The 22825-nt window shown below is 41.7% G+C and overlaps 1 protein-coding gene across 2 annotated transcripts in view; it reads right to left on the bottom strand.

Annotated features, from left to right (window-relative positions):
• Nucleotides 1-22825, bottom strand: part of PARVA (parvin alpha) — a 167063-nt gene that overhangs the window by 64026 nt on the left and 80212 nt on the right. The window contains exon 1 of one of the 2 annotated variants that reach the window (XM_021001913.2): nt 21804-21912. The exons of the other annotated variant lie outside the window; for it this stretch is intronic. Coding sequence (XP_020857572.1) covers nt 21804-21831 — 28 coding nt within the window. The 5' untranslated portion in view covers nt 21832-21912. Of the gene's footprint in view, nt 1-21803; nt 21913-22825 lie in introns of those variants that run through there. 2 annotated transcript variants of the gene reach the window in all.

Here is a 22825-nt window from a genome sequence, read left to right as displayed (position 1 = left end):
CTAATAAAGAAGTGACTTGCATATAGCAAGGGCTTAAATGAGAAGGAATCCTTAGGCTTTAATGTTTTAAAATACACAAAATAAAATGCATAGGACTATGAAATAAACCAAATATTAGTGAAAATGAAGATGTATTTTTTTCCCTTGCAAGTTCATAGATCTGCCTCTTCCTCCTCTTTGCCAAGAATTGGGGATACAGACTAAGAATCTCTGATATAAGCACCTTTGATATAAGTACATAAGACTGAAACAAGGGAGAGGGCATTTTTCATTGGGAAAGAACAGGGGAAGAATAGGAGGTGACTTTGGGGCTGCCCTAAAAGGATGGATAGGATTTCAACAGTGAGATATTAGAAAGGGAAAACAGGTAGAAGGGGCAGTGTAAAATAAAGGAGCAAGAATGAGCTCACAGAAGAACAAACAATCCATATTGGCTGGAGGAAAGGATGAATAAAGGGTAGTAGTATGCAATAACACCAGAAAGGTACTTTAGAGCTGTGATGGGGAAAATGAACTCCCCAGTCTGCTTGACAAAACCACAGGATGTAATCAGCATGTAATAAAGATAATGAAGCATTAAGGTCTTAAAAGAAATATCAATCCTATAGGAGTGAAAAAGTTCAATCAGTTTCTTGATGGAATTATTGGGTGTCTAGCCATTGACTGGCTGAAGGAAAATCGTGCCCCTGGCAACCTCTAAAAAGCAAGCATCTCTAAGGAGTCTGTAAAGGCAAGAGACAGCTCTGGGGGATGTGAGATCTGGAGCTAGAGAAGAAGTAGGGGAAAGGATTTCTTCTTTAAAAATCAAATAAGAGAGGTAGAGGAAAAATTGAGGAACTAAATGAGAGTGATACAAGAAAATCATGAAAAAAAGAATCAACAGCTTGGTAAAGGAGGAATTAAAAAATACTGAAGAAAATGACACCTTAAAAAACAGAATAGGCCAAATGGTAAAAGAAGCACAAAAATCCTCCTTCAAAAGAACTGGCCAAAGAGAAAAAGATGTACAAAAATTCACTGAAGAACTTCTTAAAAAGTAGAATTGGCCAAATGGAAAAGGTCAAAAGCTCACTAAAGAAAATAATTCTGTAAAAATTATAGTTGAGCAAGGGGAAGCTAATGACTCCATGAGACATCAAGAAACAATAAAACAACATCAAAACAATGAAAAAATAGAAGAAAATATGAAATATCTCATTGGAAAAACAACTAACCTGGAAAACAGATTGAGAAGAGATAATTTAAAAATTATTGGACAACCTGAAAGCCATGATAAAAAAAGAAAAGAGCCCAGACATTTTTTTTCAAGAAATTGTCAAGGAAAATAACTAGCAAAATGCTAATTAAAACAACTCTGAGGTTCCAACTTACACCTATCACATTGACCATGAGAGTTAAGAAGAGTCAGGTTCAAACCCTACTTCAAAGACTTATTACCTGTGTGATTCTGGGCAAATCACTTAGCTTCTCAAGTGTAAAAAGCAGGGATTGGACTTGATGGCCAGAAATATCTCTTCCACTTCTAAGTTGATGATTTGTTACCCAAGCCCATTATTTCACAAATGGTGAAACTGAGCCCCAGAGATTCTGAAGTAACCTCTCCCACGATTCTAGAGAACAATTTGGAACTACGCCCAAAAGACTAAAAAACCATGCATACATACTCTTTGACTCAGCAACACAACCGCTAAATCTGTATCCCAAAGAGATTAAAAGAAGGATATACACACATATATACATATGTATATATGTATGTGTGTAACACACATGCACATATATACATGTGTATGTATATAATACATATATACATACATGTGTGTATGCATATGTATACACACATCATATACACACATATGTATGTGTGTATATATGTATGTATGTGTGTATATATATATATATACATATATATATGTATACACACACACACACACACACTCTCTCTCTTTTTGTGGTGGCAAGAAAATGGAAATTGAGGGGATGCACATTAATTGGGGAATGGCTGAACAAATTGTGGTATATGATTGTGATGAAATACCATTGAAGGAAAAGCCATGCCCCTGGCAACCTTTAGAAAAACCAAGAAAGCTAACAAGTTCAAATGTTGACATGGGTTTGAAATACCATCCTAATGAATATGTCCAGAAAGAAGTTCAAGCTTGAGGGAAGAAGTCTGGGTTAGGGATACAGCCTTGAGAGTTGATTTGCAATAGGAGATAGGTAAAGTCATGAGGATGGATGAGACCATCAAAGGAAAGAGTTAAAACAGAATTTGAAATTTTTTAAAATTAATTTATTGATTTATCAACAATCACTTCCATAAGCTTTTGAGTTTAAAATTTTTCTCCCCTCTCCTCCCCACCACCCTCCCCAAGATGGTGCATAATCTGATATAGGCTATACATTTATATTCCTATTAAACATATTTTCACATTAGTGGTGCTGTAAGTAAAAATTAAAACCAATAGGAGGAACCATCAGAAAGAGGAAACAAAACTCAACAGAAGAGAAAAAAAAATAGCAATTCAACTTTCACAGTTCTTTCTTTGGATGTGGATAGCACTTTCTATCACGAGGCCTCTGGAGATGTCTTAGATCCTTGTATTGCTAGGAAGGGTTAAGTTTATCAATATTAGTCATTGTACAACATGGCTGTTATTGTGTACAACGTTCTCTTGGTTCTGCTCATTTCACTCAGCATCAGACCATACAAGTCTTTCCAGGTTTTTCTGAAGTCAGCCTGTTCATCATTTCTTATAGCACAATAGTATTCCATTACATTCATAAAACAAAAATTTGACAAGGACAGGGAACAGAACCTAGGAGGAGGCTGGTATTTAAAAGATGGAATTTCTGAAAGAGGAAGAGGACACCACTCAAGAAATAAGAAATAGGCAAAGAAGTAGGATAACCAGGAGAGCACAGTGTGGCAGAAACCAAGGATGAAGAGGTTGCCAAGAAGGTAGGCCAACAGTATTAAGTCCTCAGTGCTCACAAGTCTCAAGAATCCTCTTTTCTCTGCTCACACAGATGTCATACTGGTTTAGGCCCTTATCACCTCTCACCTATGGACTATTATAAGAGCCTTTTAACTGGTCTTCCTGCCTCTCCCATCTCCCCGTTCCAATCCATCCTCCTCTCCGTGGCTGAGGTGATTTTTCTAAAACAGAAGTCTAGCCATGTTGCCCATATGCTCAATGAGCTCCAATAGCTCCCTATTACTCCTGGGACCAAATGTAAAATCTTCTGTTTGGTATTTAAAGCTCTTTATAACCTGACTCCCACCTAACTTTTCGGTCTCATAATTTACTCCCCTCTACACACTCCATGGCCAGGCTATACTGCTCTCCCTGCAATTTCTCGAACATGACACTCCATAATCCACCTTCATGCCTTTGAGCTGGCTGTGACCCAAATTAGAAGGCTCTGCCCCCTCACTTCTGTGACTTGCTCTCCCTGACTTATTTTTTTAAGACTCAGCTCGAGTCCCACCTTTTGCAGTGCCAGCCCCCACAGCTCATGACTTTCCCTCTAGGATTTACTATCTGCCGTCTCATGTATATCTTGTATGTTCCCAGTTATTTGCATGCCATTTCCCTTATTAGAATCTATGCTCCTTGAGGGCAGAGACTTTTTGCTTTCCTTCGTACTTCCAATGCTTAGCACAATGCCTGGAACATAAAAGTGCACAATAAATGCTTTTTGGCTGATTGCTTCATTGGATACTGGGGGCCCCATCTTTCTCTTCCTTGACATGGCTTCTGTAAGTGCTCTTCTGAGTCCTTCCTCAGTTCTCTCCTGCCTCCTTTTGCTTCCCTGGTTTCTCCTCTTTCCTCCAACCTCTCCCTTGTGAATCTCTCTTTTGGTCACCCTCTTTTCCCTCTCTCAAACAGCTAACCCATCTTTGAGGGCTTAGCTGGCAGCCCACCTGCTCCAGCCTTGACTTCTGGATTGATCTCTAGCCCTGCAGCTGTTTGTAGCATACCTCTACTTAGTTGAGTGACCTTGGGCAAGTCACATCCCCCTTCTAGAGCCTCTATAAAGTGAAGGACCCAGAACAAATGATCTTTAAAGTCCCTTATGGCTGTAATTCTGTGAGTCAAAAGGAAAAGAGAAAAAGGAAAGGAAAAGAGGATGGTGGCTACTGAAGGTTCCCATCTTGGCCTCCCTCCCACTCTCCCAACCCTTGCCCGTGAGCCGCAGGCAGAAATTTCTACTAAAAGGCAGTTTTATGCTAGAAGGTTAGAGAGGAATGACCTTGCACCCACCCCCACCCTCTTTTCTCTCCCCCTCCACCCCCCTTAAAAGTCATGATTTAAATCCCAAGCTCCTCAATTCAATTCCAGATCAGATAATGGTTTTCCATCCATTAAGTAAAGAAAGGCCATTTTCTCGAAAGACTTCAGTTCATATTTTGGTAAGTAAGAGAGAGAGCTGCCTATCAGATGCAGGTGACATTAATAAAAGCAAGGTCCTATGTATACCAGGGCACTACTAGCTGTGTGTGTGTGTGTGTATTCGTGAGATTTTACATTTTCTTTTTATTACTGAGTCTGCCCTCCTAACCACTTGCTAACATATACTTGCTAAATACACGGCATCTACTTTAAAAGGCCTCTTTCAGATTTGCCAGGGAGAGGAATGATGGATTTGGACAGCGAATGAGATTTCCTAACAAAGAGAGAGAGGGAGAAACAGACTTAGTCCCAAATGGCACATCTTGAGTTTCATGAAGCTGCTGTTTATTTAGCTCCTTCCCTGGGCCAGTGACAGATTTACCTGATATCCACTGAGGTGATGAAGGAAAGCTACAGGGATGGGAGGAAGGAGGCCAAAGGTTGTTCCCCCATTTCACTTTATAAAACAAGCACAGTTCATTTGGATGTTGGCCAAAGCGCCCCCCCTCCCCCCACACCCATCTCTCCATCTCTCTCTGTCTCTGTCTCTGTCTCTCCCTCTCTCTCCCTCCCTCTTTTCCCTCTCCCCCCTCTCCTCTCATTCTTTCTCTCCCTTTCTATCTTATTCTCTCTCTCTCTCTCTCTCTCTCTCTCTCTCTCTCTCTCTCTCTCTCTCTCTCTCTCATTCTTTCTCTTTCTCTCCCCCTCCCCCTCTCCCTCTCCCTCTCCCCTTTTCCTAGAGACAGCCGCTCCAGTTTAGATGTCCTCAGAAACATGAAGCCATGTTTATAAAAGGAGAGAAAAAACCATCTGCCCTGCACTCTGCTGTATAGCCAGAACTGAGCTTGTGAATATGGACATATTTATACATTTTTCTGAGCATGAATAGAAAATTCAATAACCACAGCTAGGAACTCTAAAGGTGAACCTAAATGATGGAAGTGGGTGTGTGTGTGTGTGTGTGTGTGTGTGTGTGTGTGTGTGTGCACGCGCGTGTGTGCAGTTCATTGTGAAAAAAAATGGCTCTGGAGGCTGAGCCTCTCAACTCCCCTTCTTCCTTGCCCAGGCTAATTCATTCGAGGGGGCAGAACAAACCAGCAAAGAAAGACCAAGATGTGTTTGCAATTGGAAATGTTTTTCAGGAAATGATTCTGTGCAGGGACCTCGTCCTCATTCCATTAACTACTGACTGGGAGCCAACCATTTGTAAAAGTAAATATGCAAACAGAGCTGGACCAAGGCATGGGATTGTGTGTTAGTGGATCCTTGCCCAAAGTGACCAGTCTCCTACAGCATTCTCATTTCTCCATTAAGCCAAATCAGAACACAAATGCAACCATCCCTTTGGCACTGTGTCCGGGAGAGTCACCACTACATTTTCTCTGTATCTAATGGAACGATAGGTTCAGAGCAGGAGGTCACCGAGTCCATTCCCATTCCTGTCTCTCCCATTTCACAGAGGTCAGAGAGGGGAAATGACTTGCCCAGGGTCACACAGCTAGTTGAACGGCACTTCAGAGATTTGAACTGAAATTTTCTGACTTCAAATCAAGCCCTCTTTCTACAAAACCACAGCGATTGCAGGCTTATTGCCTTCCTCACAGCAAAAAGCCTATTTAGGAAAATTGGATTATTCAGACTTATCTGTGGCTCATCTTGAGAAAGTCAATTGTGAGAGTTAGGGTGTGTGTTTGTGTTTTGGAAACACGGATTCCTTCTTGCCCCAGTCACAGAAGCCTCACCATTTTTATTTTTTTTATTCCATCTTCTCAAAGATGATAATGCTAATAACAGTTAAGATTTATATAGCATGTTAAGATTTGCAAAGCCCATTATGGAATCTCATTATATCTTTAGGTCTGTGTAGGACAGTGTCATTTTGTTATCCTCATTTAACAGGTAGGGAAATGAGAAGTTCAGTGATTTATCCAGAGTCACACAGAATCTAGATTATTCTGGGTCCAAAGTCACCAGAGGTATAACTAAGGTGGGGTGTCTGGGACTTTTCCCCAGGGTACCATGGTTTTGGGTGAGCTCTTCCTCTGTTCTATTTTGCTTCTCCTTAGCCCTTCCCTTGCCCACTTGCTGAAGCATTCACGGCAGAAGACTCATGTCAGTATTCTGGGGGTCTCTATCTCCCACCCCCTTATCTCACCTACTCAGTTGAAGGCATATACTTCAAGCCACTTCTCTCCAGTGTAAAAATCTTCAGTTTGGGCTCTGCTATCTACTAAACCAGAAGTACAAGCATGTAGTCACTGAGCCATGTTAAAACGCAATTGGGAAATGTTTAACAAAATAAATTAAAATACAATAAAGCACAGATAATATTCATTTTAAAACTAAGTCAATATGCAGCCTGCAGGGATCCTTGTGTATGGATGAGTGGGCCCCATTTCTATCTGAGCTCGACACCACTGCACTAAATCACGTCATCTGCCCAGTGATATTCCTCCTCTCCTTAGACCTGGCTGACAGTCCCACTTTACCTCTCAAATGAACTTATCACAAGTAATTTGGATTCCCTGTTATTGTGCATGTATCATAAGCCCCTATTAGGCTGTCAGCTCCTTGGAGACAGTTGCTGTTTTCCAGCCAAACTTTGTTTCTCCCCCTAGTATGGTGTACTGGGTTCTAAAGACAGTAGGTAATTAATGCTTGTTGGAAATGGAAGCCTTGCCAGAGATCCATTGACTAACATTCAAACCATTGTTTCTGGTCCTGCCTGCTCTTCCCCAGGACAGCTGTAAGTGAATATATGGTCCTAGTGAGAATGGAAAGCCCTGGAGGGTAAACAGAGTAAGGGCCAATCCATCCAAGGCAGGTGCCCACAATTCCATTCATTCCTTTGGTAACTTGTGCACCCCTCTGTCCCTCCCAGCATGCCCTGAACAATGATCCCTGTATCTGGAGTGTTGGGCCAAACAGATAATATTTCACTGGAGTTTTAAATGACTTTGAAAAATAGCACTGAAGGAGAGAGAATGAATTGTCTGGATTGCTCTTTCTTCTTGAGTACAAGTGGTCCCAGGGAGACTTTTTATGGCTGTACTAGCTCCTTCTGAGGCTCTTCCATGACTAATTTTGGGTCTATTTGAAGGGCTGCTGAAGCTTCCTTAATTTTTAAATGACTCATGGGCTTGTGGAGAAGTCCTTGGCAGCTAAAGGCATTCAATGATATGGTCAGCAAGTACCAGCATCACCATAAGAAAAATTCCCATGACTTGGAGACTTCTGATAAAGTCTAGTGTGCAGAGGAGGGAAATGGTTGAGTTTATGGGATTCTTGTCACAAGATGAATGAATCAACAAGTTGTAATCTAATCAATTCAAGTGAGGATCCAGAGATGAGTCAGAACAAAGAACGACACCACAAGCTCAGCACAGCAATCCATATGGACCCCTCATTGTAAAAGCAAGTCCTTAGGACTGGAACCCCCATAGCGCTGTCCTCAAACATCTGCAGCAACATATGGTGGCACTTCTCATCACTTGGACCATTCTCTAGAATGCTTCTCTTGTTTTTGGGAGAAGTGGGGCCCAGTACTACATTGATTTTAAAATAAATTGATTGATGATCAATGAGTTTATTAATGTCCTTTATATCACCCATATTTCCCAGCGTACCCTATGTTTCTCTTCATCTTAGAGAGCCATTCTTTATAATAAAGAACTAAAAAAGGAAAAAAAGTTCAAACTAACCAAAATGTTGAAAAAGTTTCATGTTAAATTTCAGTGTCAATAGCCCACAGTCCCCCACATCTGGAGGGAGGGAGTTGCCTTCTCATACCTTTTCCTTTTGGCTCTCTACTGTAAACAGTCCCTGTTCGACTGCTCTTCTGGCAGCAACTCCAAGAAAAGATCACACATGTTAAGATAGCAAAGAAAACTGGCTTACTTAGGAGAGATAGAGAGATAGCTCAGAGATAGAAATTAGCTATGCGTGTATTGGGCTAAACCAGTAAGGCAATGACCATTTGATAAATGGTAAAACAACAGGTAGTTCTCAAAGGAAGAAATTCAAGTTTTCACCAAATATGGAAAAATGTCCTAAATCACTAAGAGTGATATCAACTGAACCACCTCTGAATGGCCAAGATGACCAAAAGGGGAAATGACAATGTTGGATGGACTATGGGAAAACAGGAGCACTTGGGGTCCTGTTGGTAGAGCACCTGCTAATTGGTCCAGCCACTCTAGGAAGCAATTTGGAACTATGTCCCAATAGTCATCCAATGATACCACTATTAGACTTTATAACTTCTAAGAGATCAAAGAAAGGGGGCAGTTTTAGGTGGCACAGTGGATACAGCACCAACCCTGAAGTCAGGAGGACCTGAGTTCAAATCCAGCCTCAGACCAAACACTTGACACTTACTAGCTGTGTGACCCTGGGCAAGTCACTTAACCCCAATTGCCTTAAAAAAACAACAAAAAAAATGTTTCAAAGAGATCAAATAAAGATGAAAGGGACCAATACTTTAAAGAAATGTTTTTATATCAGTTCATCTTGTAGTAGCAAAGAACTATAAACTTAAGAGAGTGTCCAACAATTGGGGATGGCTGATAGAATTATGGCATATGAATGCAATGGATTACATGGTAAGAAATGACAGAAGAGGTAGATTCAGAGAAACCTGGGAAGACTTATATGAACTGATACAGAGTGAAGTGAACATAAGCAGAACAATTTATATAATAACAATAAAATTGTAAAGACAAACAGCTTTGAAAAACTTAAAAACTGAGAAACATACTGATCAACACTAATTCCAGAGACCGATGATGGAGCAAGTTACCTGTTTCCTGATAGAAAAGGCCTGAAATAAAAAATGTCCACCACGGGAATTTGTTTCACTTGCCTATCTATAGTTGTTATAATGGTCTTCCTTCCCTCCTCTCCTCTTCTTTCTTCTCCTCTCTTTTTCTTTTTTTTTTCCCAGTGGGGAAAGGGAATAGGATGGAGAGAAAAAAGATGCTTATCTAGTACGATGGTACACACCTATGATCCTTGTTCCTGGGGGAGGCTGAGGCTGGTGGATTGCTTTAGTTTGGGAGTTCTGAGCTGCAGGAGGACTAAAGCCAATTGTGGGTCTGTGCCAAGTCTGTCACCAATATGGTGAGTCCCCGAGGGCAGGAGGACACCAAACCGCCTAAATGGGAAAGAACTGGCCCAATTCAGAAAAAGAGCTTCCGGGATCTGGCCAGTGAGTAGTCATTGTCTTCCAGCCTGGGTGAGATAGGGACACTCTGTCTCAAAATAAATATTTATTAATTGGGGGAAAAGTACACTAAAAATATTATAATTAAAAGAAATAAAGCTATTGAACTCAATTACAACCGAAAACTCAGAAGGGTAACAATCGTTATAAGGTTTGTCTATACTTATTGTTACAAGAGAGAGCTTTTGTGAGGGGGAGGGGAGATGGATAGAATAAGGGGTTAGCAAGAACTGATATAAATGCTAAAAAAAAAAAAGGAAGAAAGGTATCAACAAAAGGTATCAGTGAAATCCCAAAATTCACAGCAGAAAACAAAAAGAAGTTTGTAAGGTGACATAAAAAGGATGATTTTATTACTACCGTGTGAAATTTAATATAAACTCTTTGGAGATAAAATGTACAGAAGTTCAGGTTTTATACAAAATCCTCTTTTTTGTTCATCATTTATAGGAATATTTGCGTGTGTTCATGATTGCTAAGGTCATAATGAAAAAGAAAAAATCAAAACAAAAACAGTAACCCCTTATATGGGGACAGCACATTAGGGCCATGAAACACTTGAACAGAAAGGCTCTCATTCAATCCTTACATTTGTCTTGGGGGAGAGTGGACGGAGATTATGCTGTCCATTTTACAAGTGCGGAAAATCAGTCTCTAAAAAATTAAAGGACTTGCAGTACCACTCAAATACTAATGGGCCCTTTCACAGAATTAGATAAAGCACTTGGTCAGGATTGCTCTTTTGATCCCATCACTTGGGTGATATTTCTCTGTGAACATGTTAGTGTGGTCTAGCAGAGAGAGTGCTTGACTTGGACTCAGAAAGACCTGGGTTCAAATTTTACCTTTTCTGCTTACTGGCTATGTGCTTGTGGACAAATCATTATTTTCTTGGGGCTCAGGCAGCTCCCTAAAGATTATCTACCAAATAACAGATGGGCCATAATCTATATTGGTCAACTATTCTTGGGGCATTGACCTGTGTAAGAGGTACCTGTGACATACCCTGACTCTGTAACCCTGGGCAAATCACTTAACCTCTCAATATCTCATGGTACACAGCCCAAACCTGACCATCCAAAGGAGCTATTTCAGAGTTGTGAGGACTCCTACCAATGTGGATAGCAACTCATCTGTGATTTAGAAGGTAAGTCCTTTGTTATCCTGTCCAAAGAACATAGACTTTGAATGACTTGCCCAGACAAAGAGTAGTAAATGTTAGAAGAGGATCTGAACCAAGGTCTGTCTTACTTTGGAGAGCTAAGTGGCACAGTGGATAGAGTGCCAGGCCTAGAGTCAGGAAGAATCATCTTCATGAGTTTAAATCCAGCCCCAGATACTTATTATCTGTGTGACCCTGGGCAAGTCACTTTACCCTGTTTGCCTCAGTTTCCTCATCTGTAAAATTGGCTGGAGAAGGAAATGGCAAACCACTTCAGTATCTTTACCAAGAAAATCCCAAATAAGGTCACAGAGAGTCAGACATGAGCGAAATGACCCAACAACAAAACTCTCTTACTCACGCAGAGTTGCTCTATCTACCAGGACACAATGCTGCGTATAGCGCTTAATTAATTAGCTTGTGAAACGAATGATTTGAAAAATTGTCCAAACTATCAAATGACCAGCAAAATGCTAATTAAAACAGCCTCGAGGCACCTACTCGCGCCCATCACATCGGCTGGGAGAGTTAAGAAGGACGGAGATGTCTCCCAGACTCTGGGCAAACAGAAATTAAAAAGGCTTTTGGGGAAGCACACTGGCAACACTGAATAAAATGGGTCCCAACCTTTGAACCAGTGATGCCATCACTCAGACTATAAGCTAAGGATGTCGCCCAAAGGAAAGCTCAAGAGACTAGGAAGGACTAGACACAGACATTTAAAGGCAAATCTGAAGGAGAATCATTGCTCCCAAAAAGAGGGCAGTTGAGAAACACTCACAACAGAAGAAATGCTCCAGTACCAAATATCCTTTTTATTTTTATTTTTGCATTTTGATTAATTTATTTTTAGTTTTCAACATTCACTTCCTTAAGCTCTTGAGTTTTAAATTTTCTTCCCCTAGCCTTCTCTTCTCCCTCCCCAAGACAGCATGAAATCTGATATAGGCTGTAAATATACTTTCCTATTACACATATTTTTGTACAGGTATTTTTATTTTTTTTCTTTTAATATTAATTTATGGGGGTGGGGCCAAGATGGCAGAGTGAAAGCAGTGACTTGCTTGAGCTCTCCCCAAACCAACCAAATACTCATAGAAAATGGCTCTAAACAAATTCTGAAGCAGCAGAACCCACAGAAAGACAGAGTGAAACAAATTTCCAGCCCAAGACAACCTGGATGATTGATCAGAAAGGTGTATCGCGCTGGGCTGGGAGCGCAGCGCGGCGTGGGCGCAGGCTGCAGTAAACCTGGAGCAGGCCTCAGAGGACTGAATCTCAGGCAGCTGTGGAGGTTTCCAGACTCCTCAATCCCCAAGTGCCAAAGAGAACTTAGAAGGTCAGTAGGAAAAGTCTGTTTCTTTCAGTGCTGAGAAAGGAAGGCGGGGTCTCAGCTCCATTCCCCAAAAGCATGGCTCTGTGGGGGTGCAGCTGCTTCCCGAGCTTCCGGCCCACAGACTGAGGGGGAATCCAGTGGCTGATCAGAGAGGGATTGCAGGGATCTCTTTGCCAGGGCTGAGGCAGGAATCTCTTGCTTTGCCCGTGTGTGGATCTGGGTCACAGTTCTGGGCGCGTGCTGGGGTGAGGAGGAACGCTGGCCTGGTAGAGCTTGGAGTGGCTGTGGAGAGGAACCCTTCCTCACAGTTACAGTACAGAAAGGAATACTTGTGGTCACAGGCCAGGAAAGGACTAAACACCTTGCCCCTTATCATACCACCTTGGATGAACTGAAAATTTACAGGTCCCTACAAGTATCTCTGAAAACAGCTACAAAACCCCTGAAGCTTGGGACAGTACATTCTCCACATTGGAAGCAGACTCTTACCTTAACAAAGAGTTTAAAACTCAAGTAATTGGCCGGATCATGAGCAAGCAGTGCAAAAAGAGTCAGACTATAATCTTACTTTGGTGAAAAAGAAGATCAAAATACAACCAGAAGAAGACAACAAAGTCAAAGCTCCTACATCCAAAGCCTCCAAGAAAAATATGAATCAGTCCCAGGCCTTGGAAGAGCTCAAAAGGGATTTTGAGAAGCAAGTAAGGAAGTAGAGGAAAAACTGGGAAGAGAAATGAGAGTGATGCAAGAAAATCATGAAAAACAAGTCAACAGCTTGCTAAAGGAGACCCAAAAAAATACTGAAGAAAATAACACCTTAAAAAATAGCCTAACCCAAATGGCAAAAGAGGTCCAAAAAGCCAATGAGGAGAAAATGCCCTAAAAAGAAAAATTGGCCAAATGGAAAAGGAAGTCCAAAAGATTACTGAAGAAAATACTTCCTTAAAAATTAGAATAGAGCAATTGGAAGATAGTGACTTTATGAGAAATCAAGACACTGTAAAACAAATCCAAAAGAATGAAAAATTAGAAAACAATGTGAAATATCTCATTGGAAAAACAACTGACCTGGAAAATAGATCCAGGAGAGAGAATTTAAAAATTATTGGACTATCTGAAAGCCATGATCAAAAAAAGAGCCTAGACATCATCTTTCAAGAAATTATCAAGGAAAACTGCCCTGATATAGTAGAACCAGAGGGCAAAATAGAAATTGAAAGAATCCACAGATCTCCTCCTGAAAGAGATCCCCAAAGGAAAACTCCTAGGAATATTATAGCCAAATTCCAGAGTTCCCAGGTCAAGGAGAAAATATTACAAGCTGCCAGAAGGAAACAATTCAAGTACTGTGGAAACACAATCAGGATAACACAAGATTTAGCAGCTTCTACATTAAAGGACTGCAGGGCATGGAATATAATATTCCGGAGGGCAAAGGAGATAGGATTACAACCAAGAATCACCTACCCAGCAAAACTGAGTATAATCCTTCAGGGGAAAAAATGGTCATTCAGTGAAATAGAGGACTTTCAAGCATTCCTGATGAAAAGACCAGAGCTGAATAGAAAATTTGACTTTCAAATACAGGACTCAAGTGGAACATGAAGAGGTAAACAGGAAAGAGAAATCATAAGAGACTTATTAAGATTGAACTGTTTACATTCCTGCATGGAAAGATGATATTTATAACTCATGAGACCTTTGTCAGTATTAGGGTAGTTAGAGGAAAAAAATTATATGTATGTATATATATAGACAGATAGAGGGCACAGGGTGGGTTGAAGATTAAAGGGTCTTCTCTGGAGAATAAAATTAAGGGATGAGGGAGGATTATACTCAGAGAAGAAAGGGAGAGGTAGAATGGGGTAAATTATCTCACAAAAAAAGAAAAGGCTCTTACAGTGGAGGGGAAATGGGGAAGGTGAGAGGGAATGAGTGAATCTTATTCTCATAGGATTTGGCTTAAGGAGGGAATAACATACACATTCAATTGGGTATGGAAATCTGTCTTACCCTACAGGAAAATAGGGGGAGAAGGGGACAAGAGAGCAGGGGGATGATAAAGAGGAGGGCAGATTGGGAAAGGATGTAATCAGAAGTAAATAATTCTGAGGAGGGACAGGGTCAAAAGAAAGAATAGAATAAATGGGAGGGCAGGATAGGATTAAGGGAAATAGAGTTAGTTTTTCACATGTCTACTATGGAAGTGTTTTGCATAACTGCACATGTACAACCTATATGGAGTTGCTTGCCTTTTCAATGAGGGTGGGTGGAGGGGGAGGAAGAGAGAAAATCTGAAAGCTAAAGTTTTTAAAACATATGTTTAAAAAAAATATTTTCACATGCTAGTGGGAAATAAGAAATACAGGAAATGGGGTACAGAAGTCTATCCTGCCCTACAGGAAAATAGAAGGGGAAGGGGATAAGAGAAGGGGGGGGAAGATAGAAGAGAGGACATACTAGGGGAAGGGATATTCAGAATGCATGCCATCTTGGGGTGGGAGGAGGGGTGAGATGGGGTGAAAATTTGGAACTCAAAAACTTGTGGAAGTGAATGTTGAAAACTAAAAATAAATAAATTTATATTAAAAAATATTAATTTATGTTTAGTTTTCAACATTCACTTCCATAAGCTTCTGAGTTTTAAATTGTTTCCCCTTCCCTCCCCTTCTTTCTCCCCAATACGGCATGTAATCTGATATAGGCTATACATATATATTCCTATTAAACATATTTTCACATTAGTTATGTTGTAAAGAAGCATTAGAACCAACATGAGGAACCACAAGAAAGAAGAAACAAAATAAAACAGAAGAAAAACAACGAGCAAATAGTATGCTTTGATTTGCATTCAAACTCCATAGTTCTTTCCATCATGAGACTTCTAGAGATGTCTTAGATCCTTGCATTGCTGAGAAGGGCTAGGTCTATCAAAGTCAGTCACAGCACAATGTGGTTGTTGCTGTGCAGCACCATATTTCTTGTGTTTCTCTGGGGACCGCAACCCAGATCTCCAGGGCTGGCAGGGCTGTCACAAAGCATCTAAGTCAACCTGTTCTTGGATCAGGGAGTTATAATATCCCCAACACATGTTTATCTTACTTTCATTTAAAAACCTCTAGTGAAGGGCAACCCTACTGCCTCCTGGGGTAGCCCAATAGAGGGATGGATTAAATTTTACAAAATCTCAGAGTTGGAAGGGGCCTCATTATCATCTGATCCAATCCATACCTGAAAGGAATCCTCATCTGGTAGTGATCCAGCCTGTGCAGGAAGACCTCCAGGGTCTACCACCTCCCAAGGTATCCTATTCCACTTTGGGGCAGCTCTAATTGTTGGGAAGTGCGTTCTGACATAAAGCTGAATTTGGCTTCTCTGTGGCCTCCATCCGTCCACTGTGCCTGGTTCTATCCTCTGGGGCCAATCAGAGTCAGTTTAATCTTCCCATGATGGTCCTTCAAATATTTGGAGACAGCTGTCATGGCTGTCTGCTTCCCTCCCTTCCATCCCTAGCCTTTTCTTCTTCAACTTGTGGGGGTCAAACTATCTAAATAATAATGAGAATAGAGAGACAATGAGCCAGGCTCAGCTGAGGACAAATGAAGGCCTGAAGAAACCTCAGGAGAGACTGGATCCACTTGCTTAACACAGCACAGAAGGGAAATGAACGCTATGGGGAAAAAGCAAGCCTCTTCTATTGGTTTTAATTCTACCATTTCATAACAAAAATGACTCGGTTTTGAGGCCCACATCTCAAGGATGGTAAGGACAAATTTCTTCCTGGGTCCCTATGACCTCTTCCTTCCCTGAAGAATTATTGGGACCATTCAGAAAGCACTTTTTCACAAGCCAAAGTCCCCTACAATCACTGAGACATCAGAAATAGTTTTGACTTTGTTATCCTGGAAGATCACTTCAGCTTTGGAACTCACATCTCACCAGCGCCCTCGGTCCCTAGGGTTCCTCCCTATGAATGGAGGATGGAGACTTCATTTATCTACTTAAGGAGGGGTCTCAGGTTGACCATCTGTTCATTTCCCACTGAGCCACTCAATATCTTCTCTGTCCTCTGACCTTTCTTTTCTTTTGTTTTTCATCTTTCTTTTGTGATAGAATACCAGGTCTGGAGTCAGGAAGACCTGAGTTCAAATGTGACCTCAGACACTTCCTAGCTATGTGACCCTGGGCAAATCACTTAACCCAGTTTATCTCAGTTTCCTCATCTGTAAAATAAGATAGAGAAAGAAATGGCAAACTATTCCGGTATTTTTTGCCAAGAAAATGCCAAATGAAGTAAAAAAGTGTCGGACGCAACCGAACAGCTTCCCCTGTTAGAGTGTAAGCTCCTTGAGGGCAAGTATTGTCTTTTGCCTTTGTATTTCTGGCTTAGCACCGTCCCTAGCACTTAGTAGGACCTTAATAAATTATTGAATGAGTGAGATATGGTAATCAAAATTAGAAAAGTTGACAACCACCTGATTCCCTTTCGCTTTATGTCAAAGTCATTTCCAAATACATCACCCCTACCCATCCAAAGGCGTCTCCTCATCACAAAGACAAACAACTGAACAGAATTGTCAGCAACCATGCTGGACAACATACGCAACATTTTGTACCCACAATTCTCTACTTCTCCAAGGAAAAGAAGACCCCATATATTCTATCAGGCCCCAAAGCTGGCTCAGTGATGGACTCTCTTTCCCACTCCAAAATTCTCATCTGAGAAGACAGAATGTTTGTTCTGAGAAGACAGGAAAATGTTTGTATGTGCTACTTTTGAGAAAAGGTGTTGGAGACATTTACTCTGAAATGCTTATGTTGATTTCACAGCTAGACAAACCCCCACACTAATGATTACATATGGAGACAAATCAGAAAGCCCAGACAACAGCCTGAGAGTCAACAAAACACAGTTAATCACTGTGCATTGCAAAAGCTATTTTAGCTGTTTGTTAACCAACAATCCATGTTGACAGCAAACTCATACAGCGAACCTATTAAAACGAATTGTAGTAAATCATACATGCTTTAAGTGTCTGTCTGGCATTCTATTTACTGCCCACCCTCTGCTTCCAATGCAACTTTCTTTTGCATGACCTTCATTCCCATTGTAGCCAACAAATTACTTTAAAGAATTAAAACTTGCAAACAAAAATAGGTGGGGAGTAGCTAAGGCTCAGAGAACTCAGCAAACACCGCTAAAAGAGGTGACACATTTTTCAGAGGCAAATGGAAAAGGCGTGTGGGGGTGGGGAGTGAGGTGATTGCAGTGGGCAGTGCCAGATGTGGGATCATTCATTTAGGACTGGAAGGACCCTTAGCGGTCAAGTCCAACCATTTTACCAAAGAGGAAACTGTGACCCAGGTGGGTAGGTGACTTGCCCAGGGTCCCAGATAGCAAATGTCATTGGTGGGATTTGAACATAGGTCTTCTTGACTTCTTACACACTATGCCACACTGCCTCTCGATAAGGATGTGAGGGTTGGTATGTAGAGAAAGAGTTTCTGTCCTTGAAACCAATCCCTGCAAGTGAATCCTTAAATATTGTACTTACTCCTGGGGTAAAGAATGTGGGAGAAAGAAAAAAAAATTGTGTGAGAGATCTAAAATTTAGTTATAAGTCAACCAGGAGCAAAGAATAACAATTATCCAATGGGAAAGGAGTCCAAGAATTCTCAAGAGCCATTTCTGTGTCTTCCATATCAAGAGGATGAAAATGCTTTTATAAACAGAATTTCAACAAGCGTTTATGGATGCTTTCCTCGCCAGGCTCCACTTCTGACTCTGGACATTCTCTATCATGTCACCAAGCCTCACTCTACCTCTGGATTTCTCACATTAGAAGTACCCTTGACCTTCCTCTACTGGCTGATTCCTCCTCAAACCTCCATTTTAAGGAAAATGCAATCTTCATTTCTCTCCAGGGTACACTCCTGGCTCTCTGGGCTTTCTCTTCCATAGACTCATGCAGATACCTTCTGCCTCCCTTTCTCAACTTTTGAACTTCCTTTAATGTCTTGTCTGTCCTCATTAGAATAGTAACTTCTTGAGGGCAAGGACTAGCTGTATTTCTGCTTGTATGCATATTCCCAGTGCTTAGCACAGTGCTGGGCACATATTATGTACTTATTAAATGTTTGTTGTTGACTTAATTAAGCACCTGTTGTCCACTGTGCTAGGCACATTAGCCATTGGGGTTACAAAGACACAAAGAGGACCTAGTATATTACAGTAATATAAATATACAGGACAGCAGTGCCATGTTGGATATTGCTGTAAATCTGGAACATTTTATGGTCTGCAGGAGAAAGGGTGAGTTGTTTGAATTTTTTCTTTTGGGTGTGTATGTGGGTAGCTCCTCCATGGTAGTTAGTACTCTAAGTTCAGAGGACTAGCTAGGACCCTGAGAAAGGCAGAGGCCCAATGTAGAGGAATTGTTTATGAACTTGGTTGCTAGTCCTTTATGGCTTATAATCAATATGTAACTGACAACTATAATCTATACCATAGCTATCCTGAGAAAGACAATGGAATGCAGTTAACATATCTTTGGATTTGGAGTCAGAAGTCCTGGGTTCAAATCCTAACTCTGCCACTTGCTGTCTGTGTGGCCTTGAGTGAAGTATTTAGCATCTTTGGGCCTCAGTTTCTTTATCTGTAAAATAAGCATGTTGAATTAGATGACCTCTAAGTTTCCTTTAAACTCTAAATCTATAATTTTATGAGCCTAAATGCTTGTATGGGAGCTGAACTCCCTTTTCCATTTCTTGTAAAGATCTAGATAGAAGCCAAATCATGACGTTTGGGGGCCCAGGGAAGTGGGAGGAGGCAACCCCCAGGCAGGGAAAAAGTAAGCCAAATTCTCACGTTCCCTGGGGAAACCCTGGGTGGGGGCTTGAGTCAAAGAGATTTCATGGTAAATCCCCAAGATTAAACACAGTCTGTCCCTTCTCAACTAACAAATGGGTTATATTTGCAATGCCTGTTGTATTTCTACATTATGTACTCTATCTCACAAAAAGAACCATAGATATTCTATTTCTTTCCTCAGCAGTCCCAATTGGGGCCAAATATAAAAAATGTCACCATACACTACATACGTTGAAAGTTTTCATAAGGCATTGGGGAGAAACAAGGCAACGAGAATGGACTGAAGAAACTGGAGTTGTTTAGCTTCAAGGACAGAAGGCTCAAAGGAGACATGAGAGCTGTCTTCAAATATTTGAAAGGTTCTTATAGGGAAGAAGACTGAGATTTGTTCCATTTGGTTCCCTAAGATAGACTTAAGCACAAGGGGTGGAAATGACAAAGGGGAAGATTTCGGTTTGAAGTCAGGAAAAATGTCCTAGAGATTAGAGCAGTCCCAAAGTAGAAGGAGATGCCTCGAGGAGGGGTGAGTTTTCCCTTCAATGGAAGTCCTCAGACAACGGCTAGCTACCCACCCAACACTTTTGGTGTACGTTGTGAGAGGGGGTTATTTGTTGTATGCTGTAAGAGTGGGGCTAGAATAAATGGCCATTGAAGAGCGCTTCCCAACTCTGAAATTCTGTGATTCACTATGGCACATGGGGCAGGATTAGGTGGTAATGGGTGGGGATGCGGAGTGAAAGGACACCCAAGGTATATCATAAGGTATGTCCCACACATATACACTTTAAGAAATTAAAGGATGTAACCCTTCCATTCGTAGAGGGCATTAATGCTGTTGGAACAGTCAAGGTGCTGAGGGCCACCCTCCAACTCCACCCTGTTGGGAGAAAATCTGACAAAGATCCCTTTACTGAAATGAGCAAAGTAGTACACCTCACAGGCCACGGTTTGGTGGCTTCCACATGTTCTCTTCACCACCTCACCTCTCCAGATGACTCCTTACTTCCCCTGGTGTGCTTTCTGGGGGCTATCAATATTTCTCTGTTTGCCTAGCATTGTGTTCTTTAAGTTCTAATTGGCTTTATGCAACTCGAGCTGCTTCCTGTTTTGGAAAGAAGAACACTGGACGTGGAGCTAGAAGATCCAGTCACAGAATCACCAAATCTCAGAGCTCGAAGAGACGTTAAAGACCTTTCACCCCAATCTGTATCCAATCAGGAATCTCTTGTCCATAGCATATGTGACTGGTTCCCTAAGGAGTTCAGATTTAAGACTCCAGCAAGGGAGAAACCTCAAATCTTAGACACTTCTTCTTCAGGGCTGTGCAACCTAGGGGCCAGACATTTCACCTCAGTTTGCTCATCTGCAAAATGGGGAGAATGGCAGTTTCACTAGTTAGCCTGGTAATTACAGGGAATAGCGCGTGGTAAAATGGCAAAATCAATTCTGTAATAATTATAATATTATCAATATTAGGATGCCAATGCCTCCCAAGCATGTGTGAGAATGGAGGAGCTTGGTGCCTGTGCACTTTTCTATTAGGGCCAAATGGCCAGCTTTCTAATCAGTCAAGAGAGCTCTTGGACACCCAGAAAAGGGTTGGGGTTTGTCACAATGTTTTCCAGGGGCACTGACAATAAAGCTATGAGTACTTAGAAGCTATTTTACAACCTGCACAGTTGTAATGGGATAAAGGGGGGAATACAATGGGCTCCCAGATATCTCCTAAGCACCCTGGTGCCATTCAGAACTGGGAAATATTTTTAAGCCCAGCCTTCAACCTAATTCTAAAAGATCTTAAGCCATTTACAACCTAGAAGTGGTGAGTACAAAATATCAACTGAACCACGCATGTGAATAACAAATGAATTTCAATTATTATTTTAACCTACTTATTCCCAATTATTTGCGAGAACTGAAAAGGACCATTAGGCATTGCTGTTTCCGAGGCTTTTGAATGAGCCCTTTAATTATCTCAATGTTGTTGTTGCAATCAGAATTATAACATATTCCCTGTGTTAGCCAGAGAGCAGAAGGGAAATGCTACTGAGGTTTTAGAGAGGCTAAAAGCTTTCTCTCCCATTCCTTATTAGAACTGTAGATTTCTAGTAGATGGGGGATTGTATTTGGAGTCAGGAAGAGTCGGGTTCAAACCCCACTTCAAAGACTTATTAGCTGTGTGACCCTGGACAAATCACTTAGCTTCTCAAGTGTAAAAAGCAGGGATTGGATTTGAGGGCCACAAATATCTCTTCTACTTCTAAATGGATGATTCTATGAATTGTACAGCTAGAATGTACCTGGGCGGGGGCTGTTACCCAAGCCCATTATTTTACAGGCTGTGGAACTGAGCCCCAGAGATTCTGAAGTAACCTTTCCAAGCCTCTGCACTCAAGTTCAAGGCCCTGGGGAATCAGGGAGCACGCTGCCTCTCAAAGTACGGAGCAACACGCAGATATACTGCCTCCCTAAGGGCTCGCATAACAAAAAGAAGTACAGTGTTCCATTCACAAAACAGTCTCTCCCTCACTTCTCCATCTCCCTCTCCTCTTCCCTTCATACTCTTTTTGAAGGGCTAGGTTAGTCTCTTTTGACTGGGATGCCCCCCCCCCACTGGCTGGTTCAGGATGTAAATACCTAACGAAGCCAGGGAAAATGAACAGATAGCTTGCAAAGGGAAAACCCAGAGATTCAAATGTACCTTGCAATAGTTCCTAGATGAGAAGCACAGAGCTGACAACCTTGCGACCCAAGAAGGAGCCTCACTCTGCATCCCCACCCCCTCCCCAAGTCCATTCAGGATTTCCCAGGGTCGATACCTTTGGGGCAAAGTGCTCCACAGCCCATGATGTCCAGTCCCAGGCACCTTCATTTTCTCTCCTCCTCCAGGAGAGAGGCCAGCCTCCCTGGGCATGCAGGATCCCAGCCCCCTCCCCAAGAGAGCCCTTCCCCAAGTAGTACAGCGGCTCTCTCTGGGAAGGTGGATGACCCGTGCAGCGAGCTCCCCTAACCAAGTGCTCTCTCCATGCACATCACCACTCTCCACTCAGCACATCAGTGGAGAACGAGTGACTGCCCATATAATTTAATATGATGCCACATGAGACTCATAGACCATCTGCAAAACAAATGGGATCTGCCTCCCTCATCTTGGCAACTTGCAGTCAGGAGAGCCTGGGAGTCTGCTCTGATCATGGATACCTCCGGTCACCAGTCACGGAATTAATGATGGCGGAGGCTGAAATGGGCCCTGTGGAAGAGGCTGCTCCAAAATGAAGCAGGGCAGGGGTAGGGATTGGAAATACTCAACATGGCAGGGAGGGCGAGGGAGAGGGAAGAAATGACAATGAGATAAACTTACAAATACTTATACATACATGCATGCATTTGTTTAGATACACGCATGTGTGTGTGTGTATACACATGTATGTGTGTATAAATATATACACATGTGTATATACATACACACGTGTGTATACATATGCATATGTTTTGCATTTTGAAAAAAACCTTTGCGTACATCATTTATGCAATCCTCACCACCACCCTGAAAGGCAGGCAGAGAGAGACTTCATTGTCATTCTTATTTTATAGTTTAAGAAACTGAGGCTCAGAGAAAGATGGGACTCATCTAACATCACCCAGTTGGCAGGGAAGGAGCTCTTGGAATACCACATGTTCTTTCCATTGATCAGATTGTCTTTCACAGTCAAGAAGCATTTATTAATCATTCACTAGGTGCCAGACTGTGCTAAGCTCCGGGCATGCAAAGAAAGGCAATGATACACGGGTGTGCGCCCTCAAAGATCTCATTAGCTAATGGGGAAAACAGTAACACACC

Source organism: Phascolarctos cinereus, unplaced genomic scaffold (assembly GCF_003287225.1).
Source record: "Phascolarctos cinereus isolate Bilbo 61053 unplaced genomic scaffold, phaCin_HiC Scaffold_9;HRSCAF=440, whole genome shotgun sequence".
Classification (NCBI taxonomy): domain Eukaryota; kingdom Metazoa; phylum Chordata; class Mammalia; order Diprotodontia; family Phascolarctidae; genus Phascolarctos; species Phascolarctos cinereus.
Note: the sequence above shows the minus strand (reverse complement) of the source record. Positions and strands in the feature narration are given on the sequence as shown.